The sequence below is a fragment of the Motacilla alba genome, chromosome 23 (assembly GCF_015832195.1).
Source record: "Motacilla alba alba isolate MOTALB_02 chromosome 23, Motacilla_alba_V1.0_pri, whole genome shotgun sequence".
NCBI lineage: Eukaryota > Metazoa > Chordata > Aves > Passeriformes > Motacillidae > Motacilla > Motacilla alba.
The window spans coordinates 5,336,557-5,361,243 of NC_052038.1; the positions used below are offsets into that span (position 1 = coordinate 5,336,557).

The 24,687-nt window shown below is 49.5% G+C and overlaps 2 protein-coding genes and 2 non-coding genes across 4 annotated transcripts; all 4 read right to left on the bottom strand.

The window, feature by feature from the left end:
• Positions 1 to 1,726: 1,726 nt before the first annotated feature.
• On the bottom strand, positions 1,727 to 7,234 carry PPIE (peptidylprolyl isomerase E). Its single transcript, XM_038161153.1, has 10 exons — positions 7,127 to 7,234; positions 6,949 to 7,047; positions 5,869 to 5,912; positions 5,092 to 5,118; positions 4,840 to 4,921; positions 4,641 to 4,741; positions 4,411 to 4,534; positions 3,234 to 3,419; positions 2,161 to 2,303; positions 1,727 to 2,067 (listed from the first exon to the last, which is right to left on the bottom strand). Exons 1-10 carry the CDS (start codon positions 7,155 to 7,157, stop codon positions 1,999 to 2,001), a joined length of 906 nt encoding a protein of 301 aa, XP_038017081.1. The 5' UTR covers positions 7,158 to 7,234; the 3' UTR covers positions 1,727 to 1,998.
• Positions 7,235 to 8,671: 1,437 nt separating this feature from the next.
• On the bottom strand, positions 8,672 to 22,833 carry PABPC4 (poly(A) binding protein cytoplasmic 4). Its single transcript, XM_038160960.1, has 16 exons — positions 22,736 to 22,833; positions 21,931 to 22,494; positions 16,392 to 16,585; positions 15,692 to 15,807; positions 15,093 to 15,232; positions 14,819 to 14,913; positions 14,090 to 14,227; positions 13,410 to 13,505; positions 12,685 to 12,957; positions 12,360 to 12,447; positions 11,995 to 12,111; positions 10,949 to 11,076; positions 10,289 to 10,382; positions 10,062 to 10,192; positions 9,885 to 9,984; positions 8,672 to 9,085 (listed from the first exon to the last, which is right to left on the bottom strand). Exons 2-15 carry the CDS (start codon positions 22,121 to 22,123, stop codon positions 9,898 to 9,900), a joined length of 1,890 nt encoding a protein of 629 aa, XP_038016888.1. The 5' UTR covers positions 22,124 to 22,494; positions 22,736 to 22,833; the 3' UTR covers positions 8,672 to 9,085; positions 9,885 to 9,897.
• On the bottom strand, positions 13,042 to 13,169 carry LOC119711254. The gene has a single exon (XR_005259691.1). It is a non-coding gene; the product is annotated as a small nucleolar RNA SNORA55 (small nucleolar RNA).
• LOC119711247 lies at positions 13,653 to 13,788 on the bottom strand. The gene has a single exon (XR_005259684.1). It is a non-coding gene; the product is annotated as a small nucleolar RNA SNORA55 (small nucleolar RNA).
• Positions 22,834 to 24,687: the final 1,854 nt, after the last annotated feature.

The window sequence follows — 24,687 nt, forward strand, 5'->3', positions numbered from 1 at the left end:
AGAGCAAAATCCATTCATAATAACAATAATAATAATTAATAACAAAAGCCAAAAAGAAACCCTTCCCACCCCTTCCTAGAAGTGGATGTAAATAATATAAAACTTCCTTTTCCTTATCCTGCTTGATGAGACACAGATATATACAAACAAATATATATATATATATATATATAGGAAAGAGAGGATTTTTGGCTGATTCTGCTTTGTCTGTGGCTGATGTGTTTTTGGGAGGGAGGAGTATCCAGGTTGCTCTGGGGCTGAGCTGTTTCTAGCTGTGTATTTCTCCACTAACCCACCTCTGCCCAAGTGCTTTTTAATTCCCTTAATGAAAATATCATCAGCCAATTAAGTAGCTGGCTGACCAACCCCCCTCCTGTTTACCCAAAGTTCACCAAACTCAGCCAGCTGGAAAAAAAATAAAATATCCACACTGAGCTACGGCACTGTTATAAAATAAACGCAAAGTTTGGAAAGTAAACACGGAGTTTCTCTTGCTCTTTGTTTTTTAATGTCACAGCACAACAGGGCTCTGTTCAGAGGGCCTTTTGCAATGAAAAAAAGACTCAGAATTGGCTAAAATTGTACCTATTTGCTTGAAAATGAGCCCTGATGTGAGTTTTAGGTCAGGCTGTGCCCATCCCGTGGGCTCCCAGCTAGGCTGTGACCAGTCCCAGGCAGCTTCCCCGGGTTATTTGCAGAATTAAATTATTTATTTGCTCTGATTTGAAAAGGAAAAGGCCTGTCCTGGTTCTCAGCTCGGATACCTGGGGAACCTCACATCAATGAACAAGGAAAGAACCTGGCACGGTCGGGGAAAAATCCCAATAAAACCCCACCAAAATAAGGAAGATTTGCTCCCTGTCAGTGCCCAGCTTCCCAAGGAAAGGTTCTGCATGTCTGGGTATTTAATTCCACACGAAATTTATTTAATTCCACCTTGTCTGAGTTTTAGGACAATGCACAACCCCCAGCCAGCCCAGGAAACCAGGCAGGGAAAAGAAGCAACCCTTACAGGAAAAACAGCCCCATGGCTGGTGAGGGGCTGGGCTGGGCAAACCCAAAATCCCCAATGGCACAAGCACTTCCAGACATCCCCAAAATCCCAACGTCAGATCTTCCTCTCCTCCTCAGCAGCCTCATCCCTCCTGCCAATACCTGCACAAGCTCAGAACCAAACATCCCTTCCATAATTTCACTGAAAGCCCAAATCCATCACTTCCCGGTCACCTCCAAGAGCAAAGCCAGGGCTGCCCACCACAGACACCGTAAATCCGTGTGGTTTATCCCACTCTGCAATCTGGAGGCTGGAAATCCCTTCCTACAGCCTCATCACTCTGGGCTTTTTTCTTCTTCATCACCCAAAGGGCTCCCTCATCTCCTGGGGTTCCCTGTCCTGACCGTGTTCTCCAGCTCACACATCCCAGCGAAGCCCTTTGGGATGGGGATGGAGCTGCACCAGCCTTCCCTGCAGGAGAGGCACCAGCCAGGGACCTGCCTCCCTCTGCTGCTGGAAAAGGACACTGCAAAGCCAGAAACACCTCCAGGAGATGCTGCTGTGCCACAAACACGAGAGGTTCAGCTCTGCTCTTCTCTCCCTGGCACAGGTACCCTCCCCTGGAGCCAGGATTTAGGCACAGGATTTATGAACACGAGGGCAAATACAAAAAAACCCCATTTTTTGCTCAAAGACCAGCCTCTCACAGAGGCAATTCAGCAGCCAAGCCCACAGGATTTTCAAAACTAGGTTTTATTTTTACCAAACATAAACTTTTTCCAGAACACGGCAGCAGGACCAGCCCCGGCCAGCTCGGGCAGCGCAGGCTGGGAAGCAATTTATCCCGGGAAGGATAAATCCTGCCCGCAGGAACCTCGGTAGGGGAATTCCTCTGGCAGCTGCAGGATGGGCAGTGCTGGGGAGCCCCTGGGGTGTCCCATCCCTGCTGGCTCCCTGTCCCTCCAGGCCAGGCTCCCCCCATGCAGCCCCTCCAAGCACCGGGCTCACGCGCACTCCCCGCAGTCCGAGATGATCACCTTCTGCTTTGGCTTCCCGTCTTTGGTGCCCTGAGCCTTGGAGAGAAGAGCAGCAGGAATTCCGGGAGTGAATCCTCAGGGCAGGAAGGAAGCGGGCTCTGCCCCCAGCTCCCCCCCGGCCTCACCTACCTCGATCTCCCTGACCACGTCCATGCCCTCCGTCACCTCCCCGAACACCACGTGCTTCCCGTCCAGCCAGTCTGTCTTGTCACAGGTGATGAAGAACTGGGAGCCGTTGGTGTTCGGGCCCGAGTTTGCCATGGACACCATCCCTGGGGTCACAGAGGGCAGAGTCAGGGCTGTGCAGAGTCAGGGCTGAGCTCAGGAGCTGCTCCTCCAGCCCAGCCCCGTTCCCACGTCCCACAGAACGCTGCTGGATATCAAAATCCACAGGAACTACTGGAAATCAACTATGCTCACAAACTTGCACGCGTGGAAGACGCTCAGCTATTTTTAGCTGCAGTAACAGCAAAGCTGTTTGCATGGAGATAAACCTGCTTGCTTGCTCCTGCCTTTCACAGCCGTGCTGTGACACTCCTCGGTTAAAATCAAGCAGGAAAAGCAGCTTTGAAATTGTTTTTCCTTTATGTAACACTGCAGATAAAGTGGATGGAGAGGGAACGATGCATTTGGAGAGACACAAGGGCCTGAATGTGGTAGAAAAATGTGCCAAATGTAGATTATAATAATTACAATTATAATTCAAGGCTGCTGCTATCAACATGGCTAAAACAGCCCCAGATGATGCTGAGCCATTTTCTCTCCAGTCCTGTGTTTGAGGGGTCTCAGGACGAGGGAAGAGATGAGAATCTTGACTCCATGTTCCAGAAGGCTGATGTATTATTTTATGATATATATTATATTAAAGATGTTGTACTAAAACTATATTAAAAGTATAGAGAGAAAGGATTCAGCAGAAGGCTGGAAAGGAAAAGAAAGGAATAAATAATAAAAACTCTTGATTCTCAGAGAGTTGATACAGCTGGACCGTGGCTGGTCCTGAAGTAGAAATAATTCATGTAAGACTAATTAAAGATGCACTTGTGGGTAAACAACTTCTAGACTGCATTCTCCAGCTATTAGACAGCTTTTGTTCACGTTTCCTTTCTGAGGCTCCTCAGCTAGAACAGGAGAAAAATCCTAACAAAGGGTTTTCATAAAAACACCACAGTAACACAGCCCCTGCCTGGAGATGGCTTTACCTGGCCCCGTGTGCTTGAGGATGAAGTTTTCATCATCAAACTTCTTCCCGTAGATGGATTTGCCGCCGGTGCCGTTGTGGTTGGTGAAGTCTCCGGCCTGGCACATGAACTGCGGGATGATGCGGTGGAAGCTGCTGCCTTTGAAGCCAAATCCCTTCTCGTGGGTGCAGAGGCAGCGGAAATTCTCTGTGTGCGGGGGGTGAAGGGGAGGGAGGTGACGGCCGTGCCCCCCCGGGGGTCCCCAGGAGGGGAGGCTGAGCCTCTCCTCACTGCGGGAACCCAGCACATCCCTCTGGGTGCCCTGGATGGCCAGAGCTGCTGGCAGGGGGCTCTGAGACCCTGGCATGCAGCCAAAGACACACGTGGGGTTTTGATCTTAGCCCGTGGAGCAAATTACCAACTCTGAAGAATTACAAGCCACACACACAAGTTAGGTATTGTAGTAGAAGTAGTCACGAAGTGAAAGGAAGGATTTTTGAGTGCTGTACAGGGGGGTTTTAAGCCTTGTACGCAGGGGTCCAAGTTTTGTACATGGGGGTCAAGAATTCTAAGATGGAGGGATTTGGGTGTGCCCTGTCCTCCTTCTTTCTCCTTCCCAGCCTCCATGTCTTTGGTGATGTTGGCACTCACAGATTGGTTTAGAGTAGAAAGCCAGCATTCAATATAGATAATGGGCATTGGGGGAAAAGCATAAGCATGTAACATGTAATGTATGATATAAAAGATGGCAGCAGCCCCTGGGAGGGCAGCGTGCCTTTGTCTGACCTGCTGAACGGGCCACAGCAGTTCAGGAGAAGAATCTTTTAGATAACCAACAATAAACAACCTTGAGACCGGACAACAGAAGACTACCGAGTCTTTCTTTGAAGGCACGGGTTGGAGCAGAGACTTTTCCATCTTTCGGGGTCACCCCAATCCAGGGCCACGAGACCCCGCAACTGGCGCCCAACGTGCGGCACGAGACCCCCACAACTGGCGCTCGAGGTAGGGCATGAGACCCCGCAACTGGTGCCCAATGTGGGGCATGAGACCCCCGCAACTGGCGCCCAACGTGCAGCACGAGACCCCCCAACTGGTGCCCAACGTGCGGCACGAGACCCCGCAACTGGCGCCCAACGTGCAGCACGAGACCCCCCAACTGGCGCCCAACGAGCGGCACGAGACCCCGGCACCTCACCTGCGGTCATGGGCACCACGTCGGAGCGCAGCAGGATCCGCAGCCGCCCCGCGGGCTTGTTCCCGATCTTGATGTCCATGTAAACCTGGGGGTTCACCCGGGATTTCTTGGCAGGAGGCTCGTCCTGAGCAGGAGAATGAAGGAAAGCAAGTTGAGGTGGCTTTTCCCTGCTTTGCATTCCCGTCCTCTGGGATAACGGGGACGCAGATGGCTCCGGATGTTTTTCCTACCTCCTGTGCCTCTGCTTTGGGGGCCTCCGCTCCTCCCTCCTCCTTGTTCTCCTCCAAAGTCTTCCCTGAAAACTTCTTCAGCCACTCATCATCTGACCAGACTGCGGCCGCAAAAGGAAAGGTCAGAGCACAGGAATTGACCCAAAGGGGGCTCACAGAGCTCCGAGCACGCCCAGGGATGTTCTGCTCCCCAGCTCACCAGGCCTGGACGATCCTTCCTTAATCCTCATGGGCTTGGCCAGGTTCACTCGGATCGTCCTGCCAAAGAGCTCAGACTCGTTCTGCAGAGGGGAAAAAAGCACAGCAAAGCCCACCAAAAGGTATAAAACCCCAAAGCCCTGCAGAGCTCAGAGGACACAGCTTCTGCTCTCCCTGCAGCCCACAGCACCCAGGGCAGCAAAGGCACACATCCGCGAGGAACAGGGAGCAGGAGTGGGAGCAGGGTCCATACCATGTTGTCAATAGCTGCTGCTGCATCCTGCCAAAAAAAAAAAATCAAAATAAAATCAGTATTAGCATTTATTCTCAAGGTCCAGCATAGCATCTCATTATAAAGACAACTGCCAGTTCTTCTAAACCTCATTTACCCCAGGGATGATTTGTAAAAGCCATATCACAACCCCATCCATGTGGGGTTTCCAAAGCCCATGTGGGTCTCACCTTCCACAAACCCACCAACCCCTTTATTTAAGATATTCTATTGCTGCCATGAGCGTTTGGGAGAGATCTGTGTACAAAGCCCAGCACAGATGATCAGAGGACAAACACAGAACAGCCCGTGAAACCAAGAACGGGGTGGTGGCGGGGGAGCAGTTTGGGTTGGAAACAGGAAAAATGGGAATTCAGCCCAAGAGGAAATGGGAAAAGTGGGGACTTGGAGGAGCAGAATAAGATCTGAATGTTATGGTGGGTAACCCACACACTGTGGTTGTGTTCAAGAGCCCCCAGGATGAAGGAAGAGATGAGAAGCTTAACTCTACGTTTCAGAAAGTTAAATTATTATATTATGATATATATTACATTAAAATGCTACACTAAAACTATACTGCAAGAATAAAGATACACCAGAAAGCTAGCAAAAAATAAAACAGAATAACAACAAAAGACTGACCAGAGCACCCCACACAGCTAAACCAACACACACACGGCTTCAGATTCCTCCAGCAGGAAGAGGATCCATCCCAAAACCCCAAAGGGAGCAAAAACCCCAAACTTGCTGGCTCCTCACCTCTGCCAGCTCAAACTCCACGAAGGCGAATCCCCGGTGCTTTTCTGCAGGGAAGGAAGGAAGGGAGGAAGAGAGGGGTCAGGGGCAGCACGGACCAGGGGTCTCATCCCCCAGGGAAAGCCGCCCCCACCCCAAACCCACGCCCCGGGGAAAACACCAGTCACTTGTTTTTAAAATTTTAATGGTTTGATAGTAATAAAATGGTTATAAAAAGAGCAGTAGAATTAGAGTAATAAAAGTTTGAACAGTTGAGATCAGGACGATAGGAGACAGTAAAAACAAAGAGTTACTGACGGTCTGGGTGCCTTTTCTGGGCAAAATAAGCCCGAAAAAGGACCCACGTTAACAGAGGATTAACCCTTAAAAGCAGCAGCCTGTTGCACATTCATACACCTCACACATGATGCATAAATGCCATTCAAACCAAGGATTCTGTCTGGGCAGCATCAGCTTCTGCCTCTGAATCCTAATGGCATCTACAAGGCTGAGCGAGGCGGGAAGAAGTTCATTATTTCTGATAATAAATTCTCTTTTTCTGAAAGACTGAGGTTGCTATCTGTGTGAGTATCTGTGGCTGCTATCTGGTGCGAGTACTTTGTTCCTTTCTTTAAAAAAATATTCCACATACATAGTCTCTATTTTAACCTAAAACTATATTTTACAACCTAATAGTTATAATAGTTATATTTATTTATAATTAATATAACTATATATATAATAGTTATATTTTATAACCTAAATTTATAATAGTTATTATAATTTATACCAGTTTATAATATATAATAACCTATATTCAGGTTATGAAAAAACATATATTTCGGTTATATATATATTTATTTTTATATTTATCTATAGATATATTTTTGTTATATATATGTATATATATTTAGGTTATATATATATATATATATATATAAAATAACTTGTATTTAAACCTACACTTACCACGCTACTTAAGACAATTAACACAGCACAACTTTCTAACATAACCCGTATAACATTCACCCTAATATCTGCGAAAAGCCCGGGATAAACCCCGCATTTTTCACGCCGGGGCTGCTGCGGCCCCCGGGCACGCACCGGTCTCGTAGTCCAGCGGGATCTGGATGTCGGTGATGTCTCCGAAGGGGATGAAGGCGGCGTGCAGGATTTTCTCGTCCACCTCCTCGGCCAGCCCGCCTGCGGGGCGCCCAAGCGGTCACCGGGCCCGGCCGGGGGTGCCCCGGCCCCTCGGGGGTCCCCCAGCCCGGCCACTCACCCACGTACAGCACCCGCTTGGTGGCCGCCATGGCGCCCCGGTGCCCCGGAACGGCTCGGCACGGCTCGGCTCGGCACGGCCCGCCCCGGAACGGCGGCAGCGCTCCGCCCTCCGCCGGGGCTGGGCTGTGTTCGTGGAGCCGGGAATCCCTCCGAGCTCCCTGTGCATCCCTGTGCTGCCACATCTGTCCATCCTGGCTCCCTGTGCATCCCTGTGTTCCCACATTTGTCCTTCCCAGCTCCCTGCACATCCCTGTGCTGCCACATCTGTCCATCCTGGCTCCCTGTGCATCCCTGTGTTCCCACATTTGTCCTTCCCAGCTCCCTGCACATCCCTGTGCTGCCACATCTGTCCATCCTGGCTCCCTGTGCATCCCTGTGTTCCCACATTTGTCCTTCCCAGCTCCTTGCACATCCCTGTGCTGCCACATCTGTCCATCCCGACTCCCTGTGCATCCCTGTGCTGCCACATCTGTCCATCCCAGCTCCCTGTGCATCCCTGTGTTCCCACATTTGTACTCCCGAGCTCCCTGTGCATCCCTGTGCTGCCACATTTGTCCTCCCTGTGCAACCCTGTGTTCCCACATCTGTCCTTCCCAGCTCCCTGTGCATCCCTGTGTTGCCACATCTGTCCTTCCCAGCTCCCTGTGTTCCCACTTGTCCATCCCAGCTCCCTGTGCATCCCTGCGCTGCCACATTTGTCCTCACAGAGAAAAGCAAGGCACGTTTTTCCCCAAGAATATTTCTGGGATCCACATTCTCCGAACAGCAGAGAAAGAAAACACAGTTCCTGTTCGCTGTGCCCGTGTTGTGCCAAAGTAGGATGGAATATGGAGATTGTTTGGCCAGTGAGGATGTTTTGAGCGTGTCCATGTCGGGACAGCCATGGAAGGATCAGAGGATGAGGGCAGCTCTGTGCAGTTGTGAGCATGGTGAGTGCATGGCACATTCAGCTTTAGATGTATAGAATAATACAGCATAATAAAGTACTTAATTAGCCTTGTGATAAAACTGAGGCAGATGCATCATTCTCTCTCCCCCGGTCGGAGCTGCCCTTGATTTCCGATATCTCTGCACCTCCTCCCAGCCTTTCCCAAAGCCTCCGAGGCACTGTGGATCTGGCACGTGCAGCTCCAGCCCGAGCGAGGGGGTTGAGTGTCTCCCAGCTTAGTGTGTGCTCTGTGTTTGTCTGAATCATGTTGTTTTTAGCCAAAAGGATCACCCAAAATAAGTTTGCAAAGGATTTGTCGACCCCAGTGGTAAACCTCGGCCACCTTTGGAGTGTAAAATAGCAGCAGGAGCACTAAAAATGCAGCTGAAAATGTAGGATTGTAAACAAAGAACAGCCCGTGACAAAAACAGGCCAAACCCTTGTAGCCTTCACTTGAAAATAACTCCCCAGCCCTTCTCAGATCACTGTTTACAGCCATCAGCCCTTCAGACACTGCCCCAGGCATGATTTTAAATACTCATTATCCAAAATTAGCAAGCAGAGTAAGTCAAATCCCTGATTAATGTATTCACCCCTCAATAACTACCCAGCAGATTGATTTCACAAAGCCAAGGCACGTTTATTTATCCGACAGAGAGAAATGATGGCAAACAAAGTGCAAGTTTATTCCTTTATTGATAAATGTTTCCCAAACTTTCCAAACTGGATTGTTCAATTAAACACAAACTCACAAAAATACTTCCAGCCTAAAATCCTCAACGTCCTCTTTAGAAGACACGAGGGGCAGCTCTGTTCTGGCAAAGGAAAAGCTTGCAAACCCCTCAGATTCTGGTTTTGGAAACCTCGAGCTTCAGAGTCAGCTTTTTAAATAAGATCTTTAAGATTAATTTACAAAATGCAATATAACTATGTGATACAATGCATGGCCTTGAGATCTGCAGGACAGTGAAGGATCTTCAAACATCTTGAGCTGATGTCTAGGAAGGGGCTATTTGGCTTCTTTGTATCCTAGAGGGGAAAAAGGGAGAGAAGTTACTCAGAGCATCCCTGCCCCAGGCAAGGAAATATTCCAGCATTCCAAGGAATAAGGATTCCAATAGAATTGGGAAGGTACAGAGAAGCTGCTCATGGTGGTCAGATCATCAGAAATTGTTATTACCCACAAGAAACTCAAATTCTTTGCTAGACCACCCAGTGAAAATAAGAATTCTGCACCAGCTTGAGTTGTGACATCTGATCACAAACAGCAGCACAGAAAGTCCTGGAGAGGGCAATTCCTGACAGCCCACAGAAAAACGGGTCATGAAAAGCAGGAAGAGGAATTGCAAGAATCAAAATCCTTGTTCATAAACTAAACAAGAGCCAACCCCAAACGCAGGTGACACCACTTGTGTGGACAGACCTAGCCAGTGAAACATTTCCAGCATTCATTTATTATTTCCTGAAGGCAGGTGGTTTCCAGGATAAGGAATGGCCACTAAGAGCCTGTTTAGCCTCAAAACGTGGCCATTTCCCAGATCAGCAGCTCCACAAGACTCATCCCCAGCATGCCAGCTCCAAGGAACACCTCAAGGACTTCAACAACGTCTTTAGATCCCTTAAAAAAGCATCAGAATGAATATTTCTTAACTTCTACACAAATGTTCTGCTGGGAGAAACAACATCAGGAGCTTTTTGTTGTCGAAGAGTGGGCTACAATCACAAGGTAAGTGCTGGTGACACACCCACGTGAATTGTTCACTAACAACTGCGTTTTATTGACTGATTCTGGAAGCTTTTCAGTGGAGCTGAGCACCGAGACACTCACCAGTCATCCTGGTTCAAGAGGTAGCAGCAACCACACCCACCTTCTGGGCAGCTTCTTTCTTGGCTTGGTGAGCCTGCAGCACTGCCACAGCCTCCTCCACCTGGGGACACAAATCCAGTGAGATTCTCTCCCTGCTCAGAGCCCCTCTGGAGTTAAAAAAGGGACACAGCAGCTCACCTTGGAGCGGAGGGACTCTGGAGATTCCAGCATGTGCAGCAGCTCCGAGTTGTCAATCTCTAGCAGCATTCCTGTGATCTTCCCCGCCAGGCTGGGGTGCATAGCTTGGATCAGGGGGAACAAACGTTCTCCTGAGGGAGAAAAAAAAGGAGTTCAGGTGGATGAGTTTGGAACTTTGAAACCTGAGGGGATGAAAAACGATCGGTGAGCAGTGGGGTTTTACTCACCCAACATCTGTTTCTGCTCCTGGGGAGGGGCAGCAGCCAGCATGGAGGCTGTCAGGGGCTCCTGGCCCTGCACATGCACTGCAGGCTGAGGTGCCTGAAAAGGGCAGACAAGGGCTGTGAAATAAGGATGAGGCTGATTGCTTCACATTTAGACAATTCTAAGATGTTCCCTCCTAAAACACAATCTTTGCCAAGCCTACAGAACACCTCAGCTTCAGAAAGGGCAGGCAAGGTGCTCTTGGTTCACAAACACTCCCGGCAAGTCTTGAGCTCAAAACCCAGGAATGCCACACAGGAACACCACAAATATCTTACAAAAACAGGATCAAACATCACGAAATGTTGAGAAAGCCAGGTGTAGATGGTGCTCTTTCAATGATACCCCAGTGAGAACTTGGCAAAGAGGAGGGAGACTTAAATGGTTGCAAAACAGGAACAAAGAACCAAGAAAAATATCCCGACAGCCAGTCTGGCTACAAAAGGGCTTGTGAGTACAAGACAGATGAACCAAGCAGGGTGCCCCTGGCAAAGGCACAACTGCCAGCTTTTTAAATTCCAAATTAGGATTGTCTGGGTCATAAAAGGAGCTTGAAGTTGCTCTAAAAATACTTGAGTTGCATGTGAAACTGCAGGGACTTCCCAGCCCGGCCCTGGTGGTACCTGCAGAGGTTGGACACCTGGGTGTGGGCTGCGGACACTTGAGGCATATTTGTAAGGAGGGACAGCCCTGGGAGCAGGGGCAGCTACAGGAGGACGGGGAGCCAAGTTCTGAGCTGCTGTGCCAACACCTGCAAAGGAAGGAGAACACGGTGACAAACACCTGCAGCAACAAGCCAGCAACTTGGGACGTCTGGTTTTAATTCAAACTATGCCCTGCATGGTGATGCTTCTTTAGAAACCAAAGTGTAGCTGGCTACTTCAAGAAGGGGATGTTCTCCCTAGAACCAATCCATAGATTCCACACCTTTTGTTTTACAGCTGATCACTGGGAAAAAAAATGAATTTGGCTGCTCTCCTCTGAAAGCAAAACCCATAAGCTACAGAGATTCTGGGGTGGTGTTGCAGGGGTGTAGAGATAAGTCCCAAACCAGTGGAGAAGAATCCATCTGGATTTCTGTTGTGGGATTTGCAGGGTCCCAGGATGAGGGAAGAGACGAGAATCTTGACTCCACGTTTCAGAAGGCTGATTTATTATATTATTATATATATTATATTAAAAATGTTATATTAAAACTATACTAAAAGAATAGAGAGAAAGAATTCATCAGAAAGCGAGACAAGAAAAAAAAAGAATGAATAACAAAATCTTGTGACTGACCAGAGTCCAATCCAGCTGCATCCTTGATTGGTCATTAATTAGAAACACCTCACACAAACCAATCAAGGAAGCACCTGCTGCATTCCACAGCAGCAGAGAGTTATTGTTTACATTTCCTTCCTGAAGCTCCTCAGCTTCTCAGGAGAAGAAAATCCGAGCAAAAGGATTTTCATCCAATGTGTCTGTGACAGATTCCCACTGCCGTGCTGTAGCACCGAGCGCTCCCACACCTGCGCCGCAGAGCGAGGAACGGGACAGCAGCAGGTGCTGGCTCTGCTCTTTGCAGACATCCCACATCTAACGGCCATCTTTGGGAGAAGCCAAGTCTCCACAGCACCCTCCTCCCTCCCAGAGAAGAGGAAAAGCCCAGGGAGAGACCCCTTCTTACCAACTCTCTGGGCAGCAGCGGGGAGGCCGCGGGAGGCAGGAGCGCTGGCAGGGGCCAGGTGGCGCAGGGCGGGCCGGGGCCCCGACTGCCGCATGGCATTGGGCATTCCCTGGAAGCCTAAAGGGTGGAAGGAGGGGAAATCCTCAAAAGAGAACCAGCTGGCAAGGCAGGACAGTCAGCTACAGGGGCGGTGCACAGGGAGAATCAGAGAATCATGGAACGTGCTGAGTTGGAAGGGATACACAAGGATTAGGGTGCAGCTCCTGGCCCCGCACGGGACCGTCCCCACAAAGGATGAATTGTTCCTGTGGGGAAGCACAGCTCCCAAAGGGTTCTACAACCAAAACAGCCTCTGGCACTCTCACCTTGAGGTCTCCCTCCTTGCTGCCATCGTGGGTTGGGTCTCATCTGTGTCATTTGGTTGGGTGCATAGTAAGTGGGTCTGCTCTGAGCCTGGAGGGAGATCAGATAAGCTCAGAGGCAACATCCAAGTGCATCACAAACATTGTTTACAACCCGTTTAGGCAGCCGTTGCCAGGACCCAACGCTCAGGTTGGGATTAAGAGAACAGGCAGCTAGCAAGTCACAGAATTAACTCCACTGCTGCACCCCTCATTAGGAGCTGCTGCTTACAGGCATGAGAAAGGCTCGGTGAGATTAACACAGATTAGAAACCCCACGGCAGCTCACCTGGGGCACAGCAGGCATGAAATACCCGCCAGCAGCGGGCTGGAACTGGTTGATGATGGTGTTGGCAGGCAAGGCCCTCATGCCAGCGATGCGCTGCATGTACTGGTTGGTGAGATGGGCCTTCCTCTCCTCCTTCCTCTGGGCCAGTGCCACATAGAGGGGCTTGGAGCCCACGATGCGCCCGTTCATCTCTGTCACAGCTTTGGTGGCCTCCTCTGGAGAGGAAAAGCAGACAAAGCCAAACCCTTTGCTCCGTCCATCTTCCAGCATCACCTGCAGTAAAGATCAATTGCTGATGGAGTACCAGCACAACTGAGCTGAACAATCTGTGGCTTTTCAGATTTTAGGTAGCACCTAAGTTGTTGCAGAGGTGTAGAGACAGGTTCTCATGAAGAGTCACCTGTCTGGATTTGCTCTGCGTTGCTGTCAGCACCATGTGTCCCCAGGCCCACACCGCACAGTAAGGAATGGGAAAGATTTGGTGCAGTCCTAAATGCACAGAGGAAAGTGTCATTTCATGCTTACCACCTCAAGCAAGCACGTTTGCCACTTCCTGCCTGCCCTTTTTGTAAGGGAGTGAAGCTTTTAGTAAAATCCTGCTATTCACTAGCCAAGCTGTTTTCAGAAGCACAATAACCACAGGTTAAGGACAGCCCTTGAATCCCATGTCAGACAATTCCTTCTTCAGGCTGCAAAATCCAAGTAACCCCCAAATCCCACAGTACCTTGGCACTCGTTATTGACCCAAAAGGTGAGAACTCCTTCCTCAGTTTTTCATCGTCTATAGTGTCATCTAGGTTTTTAATGTACAGGTTAACACCCTGGAAAGGGAAAGAACAGTATGACATTCACAACATTGAAAATTCTTAAGCACATCAACTGTTACCCATCTGCCAGAGCTGGAATTTGTCTGAAAACTCTTAATTTAGCATCATGTTCCTTCCACACCACCCAAAGCTGAAGGTGATAAATGTTGCAAAGGCGTAGAGACAAGTCCCACTGTGGTGAAAGGGAGCTTGTCTGGATTTCCTCTGCCTTCCTGTGGCATCACCACATGTCCCCAGCCCAGCAGTGCACCTCAGGGACTGGGGGAGTTTCAGATGCCACCTCTGACACGACCCAGTTCTGCCACAAATTACAGAGAGCAGTGCAGAGTTGTGCTGTCTCTTCCCATCCCCTCCAGGGATCCCCATTTGAAAGTCAAGGAGACTTCATGCCTGTTGTCTCACATCCTCCTAAACACTTTCAGTACCAAGACTAAGCCCTGATGCCCCCTTCGCCACCAAATACCACAGAGACACCTTTGTGTTTGAACCCAGGATGTCTCACGGGACAATAACTGCTCTGGCAATTCCTTCAACAGAGCAGGAACGGTGCTTAAATTGAGAAAAGAAACACGATTCACCTGGTACCGGCTGAGTCTCTCCTGTTTTAGCTGCTCAAACCTTCTTTTCAGCTCTGCCTGGCGCTCAGCCTTCTTCTGTGCTCTGCCCACAAAGAGCATTTTCCCGTTGATGTCCTTCCCGTTCATTTCCTCCACTGCCTGCACAGAGGGTTCAAGAGGAAACTCTGAGCTGCTGCAGCAGGACAGCCCCTGATCCTGTCAGAGCAGGACTGCCCAGAGCTGACGTTGTGTCCCTGCCTGTCAGTCAATAAATCAGAGTTTGCACGTTACCTTTGCACTCCTCCTGTTAACAACAGGCTCATTAAAGACAAGCTGAAGTTATCACACAGATCAAGCTGACACACCAGGGAGTGCTGAACCAACTTGGAAATTCATCCCCACCTTTTCTTGTAATTAAAACTACATTTTAACAAGCATTCTGCTCAGAGAAGACCATTTTTGAGCAATGTTCTCACTCTAGGTGCCCTCCTCCTCCTCCAGCCCTGCACTGTAGTATTTCTTCAGCAATTAACATTCTTGATTATACCACAGTGTGGATCTAGGAAACTGGAGGGATGCCAAGTTACCCTTGAATGTCAAGCTATTAAGGTGCAAAAGGTTTCCAAGTTCCCACATCTAGAAGAGGTCCTGCCCAAGGCAGAATTTTCTTCCATTTCAGAAACAGGCTCCCAAGATAAACCACGTTTTTCTTCTCTGAAGTTATCTTATCAACATAAAAGTTGGTCATACCTTGTTGGCCTCTTCATGCTTTTCAAAGCTTACAAAGCCAAAGCCTTTGGATTTTCCAGTGGGGTCTGTCATCACTTTAACACTCAGAGTTTTACCTGTTACCAAGGGACAGGGTTAGTAAAGCATTTCAAGATTATTAAATTATTATTATTATTAAATTCCATGTAATATCTCCTCAGCTTTAAAGCGACCCAGGTAGGGACTACACAGCAGCACTCAAAACTACCACATTTCATGAAATTCACAGCCTCAATACAAATATTTCTGTATTTACCATATTTGCCAAAGACCTCCTTTAGTCTTTCATCATCCATGTCATCCCCAAAGTTTTTAATATAGACATTGGTGAATTCCTTCGCCTTGGCTCCCAGCTCAGCCTCCCTCTCTTTACGAGACTTGAATCTCCCAACAAACCTGTAAGACAAAAAAAAATGAAAACCCCAATAAACAGATCGGTTTCAAGAGGAAAAAAATAACGTGTGACTTGCGGCGAGGCAAAAAAAATGAGTGTGCAGTAGGAACTGGGAATGGGGACAAGAAAGGGTGACAGCAGAGGACAACAAACAGACCACAGAGCAACCAGAAAAATCACCTGTGCTGTGGCTGGCCAAGGAGTCCCACTGGCCCTAGACAGAACCCACCCCAGCCCGCTCGCAGAGAGGTGGCAAATCAAGGCTGGGTCAGGGAAACCCACCAGTCCTGGAATGGAGGGGTAGCAGGCCATGGCTTGGGCAGGGTCACTCACCAGCCCTGGAGTGGAGAGGTAGCAGGCCAAGGCTTGGGCCAGGAGAACCAGTGCCTTGTGTGTCCCTGTTAATACCGAGATGCATCCCGGAGCATGTGAGCGCTGCTGCTGCCGCCTGTGACACTCACACTTTGCGGTCGTTGAGCAGCATGCCGTTCATCTTCTCGATGGCCCTATCTGCAGCATCCTGGGTCTCAAAGTGCACAAAGGCGTAGCCCTTAGAGCCATTCTCATCACACACCACCTGCAGGACAGGGAGCAAAGGCAGCTGTCAGCGTCCCTCCTCTGCCACGGGCCAGCGGGTGACAATGGGGCACTGCCAAGGGTGAGTTCCTGACAAGGGTCAGCACCTGGCAGACAGCACCTGAGGGTCAGACCCCACCTGGCAGACACCACCTGAGGGTCAGACCCCCTCCCTTCCTGACCAACACCACCTGAGGGTCAGACCCCACCTGGCAGACACCACCTGAGGGTCAGACCCCCTCCCGTCATGACCAACACCACCTGAGGGTCAGATCCCCTCCCTTCCCGACCACCACCACCTGAGGGTCAGATTCCTGCACTTCCTGACCAGATCTGATGTAATTCCAGCTTTTGGTCAACTCTGCCTTTCAGAGATTCTGTTTGAACACCAATGTCACAGGTTTGATCTCTGTAGGGACCGTTCATTTAAAGAGTTGGACTTGATGAGTTTTGAGTGTCTCAACTCAGACTATTCCGTGATTCTGCTCCTTACACTTGACAAGAAGTGTCCCTTTCGCCGCCTACACTCCAATCTCTGATCGTGTCCCCACCCTAAAAGAACTGGACAATGCAACCACATCTCACCTTGCAGGACAAAATGTTTCCAAATGCTGAGAATGTGTCGTAAAGTGCCTTGTTATCAATGGATTTGTCCAGGTTCTTGATGAAGACATTCCCAACCCCTGACTTCCTCAGGGAAGGGTCCCTCTGAGACCACATGATGCGGATGGGTTTCCCTTTGATCACATCAAAGTTCATGGTATCGAGAGCTCTCTCAGCTGCAAGAGAAGCCAAGAACAGATTTTCTGTGGTCGGTTAGAAAATAAAGGTTTCCAGTGGGTGGGTGATTCTTTTCTCTGAATTTTACTCAGCTCATGGAGCCATTTGGGGTGTTACCAGAGGTGATCAATGACTTTTAACTCAGTGTTTCAAGGGAGGTCTTTGCAGCACAGTCACTAAGTATATAAAATGCTTCACAGACTTGAAATTTACATTATAGCAATATATTCACTGCCACAGCAAAACTGATATCAAAATGCCTGGTTTATTAGCCATATTCTGAATTATTATACAGGTAAATTACTCCACTCAAAGAAGGAAAGGAAAAACAGGAAACTCTGGTAGAAAAAAAACGAAGCAAAAAGAGTGACTGTGTGGCTGTTTTGCTTTTCATGAAGCTCCCATCTCCCCATCCTCATTTCTATTCAGAGAGAAGGATCATCTCCCTGTCAGGTCAGGGAAAATGTACACGAACACATGGCTGGCTGTGAGGACATGAGTCAGCCTCTACATAACTCATGTGGCCAAAAAAAATGATTCCCAAGTTGCTCAAGCTAAAGATGACAAGAGAGATGAGAAAATTCTGGGGGGGAAAAAAGTCTGTACACCCCATCTGATTAACAGGGAAGTGTTTATCTGAGCTCTCAAACACCAGCACTGTCATTCTAAGCTGCACTGAAACCCCCCTCCACGAGGCTATTTCTGCTGCCTACTGGTGTATTAAAAGGATCATTACGTACACACATCAGGATCTTGTTCATAAAATTGAGATGCTTGCACTGTTCCGTGCCAGAAAACGCTCCCAGCATGGAGCAGGCAGAGAAGAAAGAAAGAGTCTTGATTCCCAGCATGGAGCAGGCAAAGAGATGGAAAGACTTGCATTAAAATAAAGGAAAATTAACAGGGCAGAACCCAAATTTTCCACATTTGTTTGGCTCAGTTGTCCCAGGCCACCTTCACCCTGTGGTATTTGCTGATTAGATTTCAGAAGGAAATTCAAGGGAAAAAAAGCAATCTGAACACCTTGCACGTGACTTGGCTCGTGCAGCCTGATTAACACTACCCAGCGTGTCCCAAAACTACCTCCAGGAATTCCAGTGGAACACTGCCCACCAGAGCCTGCACTCCCTACCCCCAGTGCCAGCCTCCACTACTGCATGGAAGTTTCTCAGCATTTTTCATGTGCTTTGAAATGTGGTTTTTTTGTTTTAAATTGAGGTGGGACCATCGCCGTTCTCCCCACACACAAATCCAGTTGGAAACAAGCTCTGCTCGAAAAAAAAAAAGTATAAATTAAGGACTCCAACAGCTCTGCTTAGGCCAAGGTGTAAAATGCAATGAACTGCCAGGCTAAAACGATTCCTCAGCTGCTGCTCCGAGTCCATGCAAGCCAGGCTCTTCCTGCAGTCCTTTCCTGGTGTAGGCAGCTCAGCAGGCAAGCAGTGCAGCTCGTCAAATTTGGCAGCGTTTATTTATAGCAGGCAGAGGTCCTGCAGAAGCATGTGCTGGCAAGGGCACACACCGGGTGGATAACACCATCTGCAGCAGCAACAGGCTCCCGCTGGAAGGTGACAGCGGATCGAGCAGTGGCTGTGACCAGGGGGAGTGGGAAGGCGCCACAGGCAGCACCCAGCTCCGGAGCTGGAAGTTCCTCCCGAGCCCCCCGAGCAGATACTATTGCACTGCTCTTTCAACAGGTTGCTACTGTTCCACTCTATTATTACACCCAGACACTTCTGGCGAGCTGTGAAAGCCCTACAAGGATTCCCCCAGGGATCTGCGCCACACCCACAGGTGGAGATGCAACCCCTCTACACCAGGACCTCAGAAAACCTGGAAGGGATCTGCAAGAGTTCTGTGAATGACTCACACCAAGCACATCTGATTCATTTCCTTCATCTGAGCAAACACCTTCTCATTTTCTTCTATTTCAGCCACAAAGCTTCAGCCATTTCAGTTCCTGTATCTGTTTCTCTCCCACTGGTTCCTGTCATGCTTCCAGCAGACTCAACTGTGGCTCATACAGAACACAAAACACACTCACAGCCCCTTTCAGGCTTGCTTTTCATTCCCTTTCTGGGCAGGGAGGGCACCTGAACACTGACTGCGGCTTGCCCGAGCCCTCAAGAGCAGTTAAGCTCCCTTGTGGATGCAGAGTTAACACAATGCTGGAATTAGTGGCTGGGGATGAGCAGCATGAAGATCAATAACCACCCTCACACCCCAAGATTCACCCAGGAGAAACTCCACACGAGGAGCTTGATTCTCCCCGAACCTCCAAGCTCTCACTGAGGTCACTGAGCAAAAACTGCCCACAGAGCAAATTCAGCCACTTATTTTTTGAAAAAAAGAGATGGTGCATATTCAAAATAATTCAATTCCTCAGTCACTGAGGTCACAACAAAATGCTGCTGCAATGAAGCTTGTGGCAGCACCAACTCTTCCATTTTAACTCCACAATTTGCCTTACACTGTCCTCAAGGAGAACAAACAAGTTTATCTATAGTTTCCTACAGAAACACGGATCTATTTCCAGCCCTGGGATCCTCCTTAGCTTGGGGAACATTCTGGTTTTCCTCCACTTTCAGAACACCTTATCTCTGCAGCCAAACTGAAGCTTCTCTGCTTCATTATCCTGAGCTTTCTGTGACTGTCAATGTTTGGAATTCAATTGCAAAGAATACATGAAAAGAGAAATTCAGCTTGTTTGTTGAGTTTGTTTTCTCTCCCTTCTGCACAGTCAAAAAGAATAAATTTTAACAATCACTGCTGAGCCTGAACTAGCCAGAACTGTGAAGGGTTTCCTTACCCTGCCCATCACAGGATGACAGGCTCAGAATTCAGCATTCCCTGGTTACTACAGCAAGGAACTGCAATCAAAAGCAGCAGAGCTCATTTTCCCTAAAAATAACCTCCCTGCAGCAGACTCCTGCCAGTTAGACAATGCCTGGCCAGCATCACTCCAGCACCTCAAAACCTGTAAAAAATAACACAAGTTTTGGCCCAGTTTGGACACAGGAACCTGGAAATGCAGAGTGTGCTCAAGATGTGACAGTGAGGTCCTTGTGATCCTGAAATGGGGAAGAGTTCTGGCTGCTTGATTTGCTCTGTGGGGCAGAGCCCTGCTTCAGAACACACCAAAATGAAGTTAAAACGTTGCTTTATTCAGATTTACAAAGCCCTCACCCTTCCACAAAAGGCGCCAGGGAAACGCAAACTATCATTTATCAACCTTTTTAACACCTACTGCCAGCTCAAACATAGCACGTGTCCACAAGAACTCTGCAGAGCACAAAACCTGATTACTGTAAGCACCTACTCCCAAGCATAAACCCAATCAGATTCCCACAGTGCTCCCCCCTCAGCTTTCCTCAGATTTAGTGGGATGAAGCCAAGTGCATTTCTGATTATGCATTCCTGGAAGAAAACACAGAATCCCTCCTCCTCCTCCTCCTCTCAGGAAGCCTCGTGCAGGCAAGTGCCACCTTGAAAACAGTTCAAATTTCTGCATTTTACAACAAAAATTATATTTTTCATAGTCAAGTTTGTTTTGGAGAAACCACGACCCTCTTGCACACTATCAGTCTCCATGCCCTGCTGCATTACATGGAGTGCAGCAAATGGGTTTTTTATTTATGCAGGGTAACACACGCTGCAGTTTGACAGGAGAAATTCAAAATTCACATCTCTTCACGAGAGCAGAAGGAGTTTGACTGTTTCCCTGCCCCGATATTCACTCAATGATTAGGTTTAAACCACTTGACCTTCTAAGACCTACCAGTAACAAGACACCACTTACTTGCTCCAAGTATCACTTCAAGCCCAGGAGCTTCCTAAAATGTCTGCTGCCTCCCCGGCAGCCCAGAATGGTGCAACCTCCCCCTAAATTCCTGCCTATTTATTACCATAAAAGATTACTTTGAATATATTGAGAAGGCCCCCATTTGTACGAGGTGCAGAGTGCTTCTGCTAAAGCACGTGGGACCAGCCACTGATCCCTTCTGAGATCGCTCTTTGCTTTGAGAGAGCTTTATCTACACTTCTGCACCCCATCTCCCCAAAATTTATCCAAGCCGAGCTGGAGCTCCTTGCTGGCTTTTGTTTTTGTGTCTCTGAGCCTGCAAAATGAGATCAGAGCCTAAGGAAGGCAGGTGAGCCGGGATAACTTTGTTCAGGACATAAATGGACCGAGGTGGTTTCATAAGAAGCACTCAGGGCAGGACAGGACCACACAAGGCAGGCCCTCAGGTTCCTTCTTTCTCACTGAGAATCTTCAAAACACAAATACACTGCCCAAAAACAACAGCTTTTTTTTTGTGTGCCACGGAATGAGAAATGATGCAGCGGGGTGCAAGTCAGCTTTCAATCAGACAAGGGGAAGGATCAGGAGTGCTCAGTCAGATCGGTCCAAGGAAATGGCATCACAAGGAACTGCCCTGGGGAGAGGACGGAAGCGCTGCAAAAATGTAAAGGAAAGTTTACTTGTTGCTGAAATCCGTGCTGCTGTAACCTGATTCTGAACTCGAGGGAAAAGCTCGCTCTTATCTCTACTTGGATGCCTCCACCACGCAGAGATGCTGTTAAACCCCAGCACGGAGCAATAAACTTGCAGCAGTCAGCAGGCAGAGCTCTGAAAACTGGGGCAGAAAACGCTGACCCATTTTCCTTCCAGAAAAGACGTGTTCCAAAATGACCTCTCCTGTCCCATCTTTCATGTGCTGCTTCAGCTCTGCAACACCTGGCTTTGAGCAGGAAACAAAGTGTGAAAAAAAAAAAAAAAAAAAAAAGAGTCTGGCAAGAGCAAAGCAAGTGTGGCTTCTGCAATCTGGTTCTCCACACGTTGAATAAAGCGTTTTATTTCACTTTAAACCAAGAACGCCACTTCCCCAACTGGGAGGCACATCCAGCTGCTTGAACAACAGGAGATATTAAATTTATTGAACTGGCAGTGTGTGGAGCAGCCACGGATCAGTCACTTAACTGAGCACTCAGCCTACTCTGAACTCCCTCTGCTAGGGCTGGCTGCACAAATCCCCCCCAGAAACAGCCCCAAAGTACCCCAGAATGAGGGGAAACACCACGGGGATTATTTTCTGATGAGAAGAAAAACCGCAAATCTCTGAAGTTAGTGTCAGTGCAAAAAAACAGGCCTGTCTAAAATTAGAGACGTTAGCAAGAAGTGCATTTCAAAGACACCGAGCAATAAAAAAATATTCCAGTTGCAAGCACCAGCAAGAGACGACTCACCTTATAACGCTGTGATGGGCAACACGTGAATGAGCGGGGGAAAAGGAGGAAAAAAGAGGGGGGAAAAGCCACGGATGTGGCTGCCGTTGTCACTTACCATCTGCGGGCTGCTGGAAGTTGACGTAGGCGTAGCCCAGGGAGCGGCGGGTGATCATATCCCTGCAGACCCGAATGGACAGCACGGGGCCAGCCGGGCTGAACTTCTCATAGAGCATGGCCTCGGTGATATCGGGGTGCAGGTCCCCCACGTACAGCGAGGCCATGGGGTAACTGCTGGCGGCCGTGTTCATCTTCCCCTCGGCGCTCTCAACCACGGGGGTTTTTCACTTGGGGGCTCAATTCGAGCTTCTTATAATTATTAATTCTGGGGGAACGCTCAAAACTCTTAATTAAAGCCTAAGCCGCGGCCGGCAGAAGCCTGGGACAAGGGGGCTGGCACCAGGACACGGAGCAGCTGAGAGGGTTGTGCAAGCTTGGAAAAAAATCAGCAAAAACACCCCAAAGTTAAGCCTCCTGGAGAGCAGGGATCGGATAAGACACCAAAATTCATACGCCGGCTCCCGAGCGCTTTGAGGCAAAAAAAACTCCTAAAACCCCCAGCTTCTCTTATCTTTCGCTTCGATTCAGCCCAGATTCAGCAGAGAGGCGGCCCGTTGGTTTCCTGAGGAAATAAAATAAATAAATAAAGCTCTAACACGCACTAATACTGCCATTTCTCTTAAAACCGGCTCGCCTAGATGGCCTGAAGGCATTAGAAATAAACCAGCGCGGCACGCGGCGGCCTGAGGGCGGGCGGGCAGGGCGCGGCCGCCGCCGCCGCGCTCTCGCAGCGCACCGCGCTCCCCACCCCACGGCGCCGACCCGGGGCGGGTTCGGCGGCGCCGGTCGCGGCCCCGACTCACGCGGTGCGGCCGCGGAAGGCGGAGAGGCGGCGGATTCGTGCGGCGGGCGGCCCTTTATAGGCGCCGCGGCGGCGCGAGTGGGCCGCGGTGCCGCCGAGAGGAGGCGGCCGGGCCCGGCCCGGAGCGCCCCGCGCCGCGCGCGGCGTCCCCCAGCGGGCGGGAGGACCCAGCCGGCGGCTCCCGCCATTTCGGGGGCGCCGCAGGGCCGCGTTGGGAATGATTAAAGTTAATAATTGTTGGGAATTGTGTGGCTTGCCTGATTAGGTTTAGGATAATAAAGTTAAGGAGATGCTGGAGGGGGTGCGGCAGAGGTCGTAATGGTGGTTTGGGGTCTGGAGCATCGCATTCATGAGGGGAGGCTGCAGGAGCTGGGCCTGGAGGAGGGAAGGCTGAGAGGGGATCCCATAAATCCATAAAATATCCCCAAGGGGTGTCAGAGGAATGTGCCAGACTGTTCAGTGTTCCCAACATGGAGCAACAGCCGTAAGCTAAAGCACAAGTTTCACCTCAGCAGATTTAGGGATGAACAATCCCCTGTGGGCAGCTGGCAGGGAGATGGATCCACAGCAACAAACCCCAGAAGAGTTTGTGGGGTTTTTTCCCCTCCTACCCCACCCTACATGTGCAGATGTCTCACAGGGCAGCTCAATCCCACCATAAAACATAAAAAAAATCCAGGGAAGCCTTCTGGGGAGAGCGGGGCCATGGGGCAGGTCGAGCAGAGGAATGCACCAGGAGAGTGAAGGATTCCTCTGGGATTTTTCTTCTCTCTGCTCCGAGCTCTGGCTTTGGAGGTGTCGCTGGCAGCGGGATGAGGAGTGGTCGGAGCTGGAGCTGTTCCCACAACCTCCTCCTCTTCAGAGCATCATTTTTCCCCGAATAAGCGCGAGTTCCTGCGGCAGCCCTGGTGCTGTGCCAGCTCCCATCGTGGGCTGCCCTGGAGCGGGACCAAAGGTCCCGATGTCTCCCCGTGGAAGCGAGCTGTCAGTCCCTCTTCCCAGGGTGAGGCTTGAGCAGCTCCCAACAGAAAGCTGCTGGAATGAGAGAGGGATTCTCCCCCTCTGCTGCTGTCCCGTGGCTTCACGCTCACGAGATCAGCTCCGGGGAGATCCGTAATTATCTATTTCCAGCATCCTCAGCGGAGCGTGAGGACACGGCAGTGCAGGATTCAGTGATTCATCAGTGACCTTCAGGCTCCATGGCTGTCCTGTTAAGGGGGATTAACTAGTCTGTAGACACTGGTTAGCTGGGCATTGTGGCTTTTCAATTGTCAAATTGCCTTTAATTTGCTTTAAAAGCGGGATACAACATTATCATAAAAATGGGATATGATATCTTCCCCTTCAGTGGAATAATCTTCCACTACAGTGGAATAATCAAGAGTAGCAGAAAAAAAAAGGTAAAAATAGCAAAGAAAATTGTAGGGGCTTGCAATATTTTCTGTCTTGAAAAACACGAATGACACAAATCCTCCTCCTCCTGAGACCAGACTCCTCCTGGTCTCATCGTGCTCCCAGCAGCTGAGGGTGCAGCGAGGCCGCGCTGGTGGGATCACACCTGCCACTGTTTTGAGCCTGGTCCTTCACTGCTGGCACCTCCTCCGCTGGGAAACCAGGGACTGACACAGGCATGTCGCCGTGGAAGTGCTCAGCTCCTGCTTTGACAGCTAAAGTCAAAACACAGCCCAGCTCAAGGAGCGTGTTTCCACATTAAACGCCCTTCGGCTGCTGCAGCCGCTGTGGCTCTGATTTGAAACATATTTTAGTGACATTTGTGCTCCCTCCCAGGGGACTCGGAGCAGACAGCCACAGTCCTGTGTCCTGCTCAATCCTTTTCACTCCTCGCACGGACTGATGGGCTGGGGGTACAAAACTGCCCCGGGGACCTCCCTGCTCTTGGTGTCCTCAACACCCGAGTGCAGCTGCTCCTGGTGCCCAGGAGATACCTGAGAT